At 41.2% G+C, this 7,500-nt stretch overlaps 1 protein-coding gene across 1 annotated transcript in view; it reads left to right on the forward strand.

Moving 5' to 3' along the window:
• Positions 1-1,629: 1,629 nt before the first annotated feature.
• Positions 1,630-7,500, forward strand: part of LOC311248519 (nesprin-2-like) — a gene marked incomplete at both ends in the record, with an annotated part of 61,627 nt that continues 55,756 nt past the window's right edge. The window contains 2 exons of the mRNA XM_084339385.1: positions 1,630-1,785; positions 7,128-7,289. Of these exons, the coding sequence (XP_084195511.1) occupies positions 1,630-1,785; positions 7,128-7,289 (318 nt within the window). The remainder of the gene's footprint in view (positions 1,786-7,127; positions 7,290-7,500) is intronic.

Below are 7,500 nucleotides of genomic sequence, written 5' to 3' on the forward strand. Positions count from 1 at the left end.
AAATCTGGTATGTCATAAATGTATAGATGTAGCAGTACTGTCTATCTGTATGTCATGTATGTCATATTATATGTTACGATGAATTGAAAATGGGGGACCCTGATGTAAACAAGACGAAAGTCTTTCTCTGGTCTGCATACCCTTAACAATTGTATGTATTGAGCTGTACTGTACTGTACCCATTCTGCAATCTGTTAATAAAGTTTTCATTCATTCATTCATTCATCATTCATTCATTCATTCATTCATTCACTTCCGGTTTTGGCGAGAGTGTAACTCGCCCGACCATCCACCAGGCGGTGGTATTGACGCATTGCAATCTCATACAGGGTGCCGCTGCAGTCCGGAGGGAGACTGGATGAATTATGAATGCCATGGCGAAAAAATGAAATATTGATCCCAAAAACGATTTACGCCGTTGTTGGCATCACAATGAAGAACAAAACAAAAACACCATGAAGTCCAAAAGATTTAAAATAAATGAATGCAACGCTCCCAGACATACCCCACGCAAAGTTAAGGAAAAACTCACTAAAACTGCACCACAGGCAATGTGGAGGAGAGAAACCTTTAGAAGGGCCGTTCAAGGGGGGGGGAATCTCCCTTCTTCGATGTCGGTGATAGTAGTGTTGTAATAAAACAGGCGAGACAGTTGGTAAGCATGCACTCATATGTGTAGTGAAACACAGATAAGTGGATGCAATAGCAACTGAACATTTTGAAAGATTGAAAAATAGAGCTGATGGTGGATCTATTTTCCCTCCCGGGTCATCACCATCACGGGACGTCCACCACTCCGGTCATCATTATTCACATTTCACACAGTATCTTCACACAGTAGACACCAGGGCTGCCAGGTACTCCAGGTCTTCACAGTCACTTTAAAAAAAAAACTTTTTAAATGTGTTTCCTAAGGTTATGGGTTTAGGTCAGCTCTGATTGCATAAACTGTTTTATCAATCTGCCTACAAATCCTGTTTTAAAGTTAAAAAAACTTTAAGACGGTGTGCTCTGTGTGGTTTTGAGCAAGGCCCAAATTACATAGCAAATTCCCTAGTTAGTTATCTGCCCTCAAGAACGCTACGGTCATCCACTACAGGTTTACTAGACACACCCAGAAACCAAAACAGGATAGGAAGTATGGCATTTGCCAACTATGCCCCAAAACTATGGAACACACTACCAACACACATCAGAAACGCCAGCTCCATACACATTTTTAAAGGAAAATTAAAAACGTACCTATACAGTCTAGCTTACAAATAGTGTACCATGCCTTAGGGAAAGCGAGTATCTTATTGAAATGTTTTTATTATTGTTTTTATTTTTTATGTACTGATCTTTTACTGAAACGTTATTTTACTGTACTTTGCCTATTGCCGTACTTTTATTACTGTTGTCTTACTAATGTGATGCTTTTATTTTATTTTACTTTTATCTTTATTTTTTATTTATTTATTTCTATTTTTATTTTTTATTTTATTTTAAACATTGATCTTAACTGATCACTGTGACTTTATTACTTTTATCGTTATATATGCCTATGTTTGTGTACAGCACTTTGAGCTACATAACATGTATGAAAGGTGCTTTATAAATACTTACATACTTACTTACTTACTTACCAAGGAGCTGAAGGCGGCGGTGGCCAGCGGGCGGCTCACTCTGGACTTCCTGTGCCAGTCGGGACCTCAGGTGGCCGGGGCGGAAGGCACGCTGTTCACTGAGCGACTCGGCGCCCTCTACCTGCGATGGCAGGAATTACAAGGGGATCTTGCGAGCCAGGTGAGTGTGATTTCAGCCTCTCGTAGTTTCATTAGTCGTTTTTCGTAGCCGTCCAGGTAGGGCTGGGCGATATGGCCTAAAAATAAAATCTCAGATTTGTTCACACCACATCCGATTTACGATTTTAATCGATTTTTTTTACTAGAAACGCCAAGGAAATCATTCAAATAAGCTTTTTTTTATTTGACACAAAAAAAATTATCAAACCAAGATGAATTTCCCTATTGGGATTGAAGTGCAAACCTAACTTTCACAAATCTTCACGTAAAAAAAAATATATATATATATATATTTAAATATATATATAATATAAAAGGTTACTCTTGATCAAACAAAGATGAATGTCCCTATTGGGATTAATAGTGCAATAACTTGCTTTTTCACCAAACTTCACTTAAAACAAATAAAAGGTTCCTCTTGATCATCAAACAAGAATGAATTTCCCTATTGGGATTAATAAAGTGTAAATCTAACTTCACCAATCATCACTTTTTGTAAAATAAAAGGTGACAATTGAAAAATGTAAAAATAAATTAAAATTAAAATAAAGTGAAAATCGATTTTCATTTTTAAACATAGTCCTAAATCTTGAATTCGAATTAATCGATAAAAAGATTTATCACCCAGCCCTATGTCCAGGTAGTTTCATTGTGACTTGCTGAGTTTTGAAGATATCTTCTGTAGAGATCGGTCTGTCGGCGCCCCAGTGCTATAGAGCTGAATGGAGCTGGGCTTGTGGTGCTCCAGTGCTATAGAGCTGAATGGAGCTGGGCTTGTGGTCAGGGGCGGATTTAGGATTGTAGGAGATCCGGGGCTTAGCCCAGATAGGTCCCCCTTTTTTTGATTTTTTTTTTTTTTTTTTTTTTGCATGCAAGGGGTGGTTTGGAGGGGGTCAGTCACGACCCCCTCCAAGGCAGATTTTTCTTTGAATTTAATGAACCTGTACATGCAATTTCCTGCAATATAGAGCCTTCAATCTTGACCAATAAAGCTGCTCTTTTCACTATAAAACTCAGTTAACCATAACGTAGTTATGGTTAGATTTATATATTGGGGGGGGATATATCATATTTTTCATATGATCAAAAAGTGGTGGAGCAAGAGCATACCTTTGCTCCCCCAAGTTCAATAGTGGGAGAGCAGAGATGCTCCGAATGCTCTTATGGCCAGGCGTCTATGATTCACTGATACAAAGTAAAATAGTGCAGTGCAATAAAATAGTTAGTAAAATAGAATAAAATAATGCAATAGTGCATTGCAATAAAATAGTTATCATTGTATTTTTTCGGGAGGCCGGTAAGGAGTGCATTACAGTAGTCGAGTTGGCTTGAGATAAAGGCATGGATCTGGTTTTCAGGGTCCTTTTGATTTATAAATGGCCGTACTTTAGCTATGTTTCTAAGGTGGAAGAATTAAGTTTTTGTCAACTTGTTGATTGTGATTTAAAGCTTAGGTCTGAGTCTACCATAACACCAAGACTTAACTCACTCAAATACAGTTAGCAGCTGGATAGACCACAGTTGGAAATTAGCTTCTGCTAAATCTGGTGCAAACATATTTTCATGTAACAATGATAAATTGTCAAAAAAAAAAAAAAAATTAAGTAGATTCGGGGCTTTTCAGAAAACATTCGGGGCTTGAGCCCAAGTAGCCACCCCCTAGCCCCGCCCCTGCTTGTGGTGCTCCAGTGCTACAGAGCTGAATGGAGCTGGGCTTGTGGTGCTCCAGTGCTATAGAGCTGAATGGAGCTGGGCTTGTGGTGCTCCAGTGCTATAGAGCTGAATAGAGCTGGGCTTGTGGTGCTCCAGTGCTATAGAGCTGAATGGAGCTGGGCTTGTGGTGCTCCAGTGCTATATAGCTGAATGGAGCTGGGCTTGTGGTGCTCCAGTGCTATAGAGCTGAATGGAGCTGGGCTTGTGGTGCTCCAGTGCTATAGAGCTGCATGGAGCTGGGCTTGTGGTGCTCCAGTGCTATAGAGCTGAATGGAGCTGGGCTTGTGGTGCTCCAGTGCTATAGAGCTGCATGGAGCTGGGCTTGTGGTGCTCCAGTGCTATAGAGCTGAATGGAGCTGGGCTTGTGGTGCTCCAGTGCTACAGAGCTGAATGGAGCTGGGCTTGTGGTGCTCCAGTGCTATAGAGCTGCATGGAGCTGGGCTTGTGGTGCTCCAGTGCTATAGAGCTGAATGGAGCTGGGCTTGTGGTCAATGTTCCCCCTAAGGCGCGCGCACATGGCAAAACGCTCCCGCGCACATCTGAAATCGTTTTTTTTTTACCTATTTTTTTTTATTCAACAAACATGACCATGTTCACGTCTTAAACTCATACCGAGGCCTTAGTTTTGGTTTTAAATTGCATATATAAACGCAATATCATCATTCATTTATTTATTGTCACACAGAGCAGAAGAATTTTGCCAAAACAAACCAATAGTATCCAGCTGCAGAACGGCAGACCAGCCACACTCTCAGACCCAAACGCATTTCCTTTGATTTAACACTTTAATCGCCATGGGTTAAATTCATAATTTACCATCCCTCGCCAGCTCTATTTGTCTATGGAGAAGTTCCCCTTCTTTGCAGGGCTATAACTTTTTAAATTCTATTGCTAAATTGCCATTATTATGGCCCATTCAATGTCCTATATGTATTGTTCAGGGTGTAGCAACGTTAAACTTTTTCATTCACATATTCATACTAAAATATGGTCTAAAGTATAAGTATGTTTTTATCGTTTTCTGCAGCTTTCTTCAGAACGTGATTTATAGCCCTAAATGCATTATATTGATGATCAAATACAGTTTGGTAGGAATCTGTGCGAGATAAAAAATGTCAACTGGATGTGCTTCTAGAAGTTTCTACGTATCATCTGATGATGACCGGATGGGCGGGGGATCGTTTATAATTCTGTGGGCAGCGTTAGATGATTCATCCAGAGTGGGTATGTTCATCATAGCAGTTTATATCGAACACGTTAGAATATAACGCTGAATCTTACCGTGGCTTCCTCGCGCCGCTGGCAGATGAGCGTGGAACAGAATTTTTTCTATTATGGGATGTAGAAATGCCCGATCCATTTCCAGGTTGTATAATAGTATATACGTCCAAATCATGAGTTATTTGCACCGATCGATGTTCACTGTATCAAGACGGAGTCTCTCTAACGATAGCGAGTGCCCGGACGCCTGTTGCTTAATGACAAGCAAGCAGTGCAAGAATGCGGAAGCATTCGTCACCGCAGGTACCGTAGTGGCGTGCGGTAATGCGCCTTTCATTTTCCTTCGCCCAGCGCCCAGGTGCGTGCGCCGGCGGCGGCGTGCTCGCTCAGGTGCGTGCGTGCGCCGGCGTGCTCGCGAGGTGCCCGCGCATGCGCATGAGATCCCGCCTTGGTTCGACACGAGCGGAGCTCATTATATGCCAGTAACCGCCCCTTATTCAGTATCCAGAAATAGCTCAATTGGCAAGACTGCATGGCTGTGGATCCTACGGCTCGTTGCTGGCGAGTTTGATTCCCTTAATTTTTTATTTTTATTTTTTTTTAACGTGCATTCGCATTCTTTCGCCGTTTCATTTCGCCGGTTAAGTTTAGGCATTGTTTCGGAGTTGGTTAAGGTTAGGCATTGTTTCGGAGTTGCTTAAGGTTAGAAGGGTTAAGTTTAGGCGCTGTTAAGGAGCTGGTTAAGGTTAGAGTTTGACTTAGAGATTGGCAATATTTTTTAACGTGCATTCATTTCGCCGGTTAAGTTTAGGCATTGTTTCGGAGTTGGTTAAGGTTAGGCATTGTTTCGGAGTTGCTTAAGGTTAGAAGGGTTAAGTTTAGGCGCTGTTAAGGAGCTGGTTAAGGTTAGAGTTTGACTTAGAGAATGGCAATAGACAGCCAGCCGAGGTTTCAAGTGATTCGTTGCAATGTACGCGGAAATGCCATAGCATTTGTCTAAGCGGGCCTGAAAAGAAAGGCGCTTTACTGTAGTGGCGTGCGGTGACGAATGCTTCCGCATTTTTGCACTGCTTGCTTGTCATTAAGCAACACGCTGCCCGGACCACATATGGATGAGCACTACCGGTTCAAAGGTTAATTTCCGGTTGGCGATCTACCGATCGGCCACCAGATGGCGCTCTTGAACCGCTAGAGAGTTCAGTGGAGCTTTGCAGTGTGTCTCAGGGCTCCGGAAAGGAAATATGATTTCGATGACAGATTTTTGAAATATTGACATCAAAGACGAGTTACGGCGTCTTCGGCAGAATGAGCATGGCTAGGAATGACGTGTAAACTCGTTCACCGGCGATCATAGTGTTAATTATTCATCAAATGATTTATGTCAAGGATTGCAATGCCTCGCTTGAATGAAGTTAACTTTTCACCTGGATAACATTAACATTCAGGGTGAATGTAATGTGAGAACTTGGGATAAAAAAGAAATATATATATATATATATATATATATATATATATATATATATATATATATATATATATATATATATATATATATATATATGGTCGGACAGATCCGACCAGCATTGCTGGCTCCGCACAAAGCAAACGCGAAAATGTACATTACAGATGAACTGCAGAGAAAATTTCCAATTTATCATCCCGGTCGAGACTAATTGGAAGCGGAGTGCAACGCGTGCAAAGCTTGACCATATGTTTATGTGTCTAATAAAGGTGCTGACGATCTCAAAGCTCACATGGACACAGCAAAACATTACAAACAAAGCAGTGCGAGGCGAGAGTTTGATGGCAAAGTTGACCAAATTGATTGAAGAATGCAGCTATACAGAGAGAGAAAGAAAATAATTGAAAACTATTTTGATGCCTCAAAATGATGTTTTGGTTTGATAAGATGCTTATGATACATTGATACAATCATAAGGATTATGTGTGTAATAAATTAGTTTAGTACACTAATTGCAACAAATCTGAAACTGCATAGTGCACTTTTAAATTAGTATCTTTGTGAGGTTACTGTTTTATAATTTACATTACATTGAAAAGATAAAGATATATTTTTTAAAGCTGGATTTTCTAATACAGAAGAGGTATTATTTAGAACATTACATCATATTTTTCTTGTTATTTATCATAGAATAGAACGAACAGTAAAAAGTGTGATAAAATGGTTCAATAAAAATATAACAACAGAGCAGTGCATCGCTCTTATGTCTGATTATACACATGTCCTCCTCACAACCGACGAATGATAGAATTAATGTTAAAAAGCTGCGAAATTCCCCTTCAACTATATAAACGTCCACAACTTACCATCTTCAGATGATTACTTAGCGTATAAGGGTTGGGTTGATCAGTGTTTTTTGGCTTCGCCCCCCCCCCCACCCCCCACAGATACGCACGACCGAGCAGATGCACCACGTCTGCGCAGACAGAGAGAGGCGTCTGCGCCGGCTGCACAGCTGGCTGACCCGGCAGACGGAGCGTCAGGAGGAGTGCTGTCACCCTGTCAGTCAAACGTCGGCTCACAAGGCTCTGCTGGAGTGGGATGTGAAGGTACGAGGGATCTTTAGATTCTATTATACTAGATTTGAATAAAATGTGTTGTCATCAGGTGGCGTAGCGGAGATTGCGTTCGTCACCAACACCGGAGACGCTGGATTCGCCTGTTTGAATCCAGCTCACAGCTCCGGGGTTGTCACCAGCTTGGCTGGCCGTTCACACTAATACAATTGGCTGTATTAGAGGGTGGGAGAAGCTGGCGGGG

This window comes from Notolepis coatsorum (assembly GCF_963971535.1).
Source record: "Notolepis coatsorum genome assembly, contig: SCAFFOLD_774, whole genome shotgun sequence".
NCBI classification, from domain to species: domain Eukaryota; kingdom Metazoa; phylum Chordata; class Actinopteri; order Aulopiformes; family Paralepididae; genus Notolepis; species Notolepis coatsorum.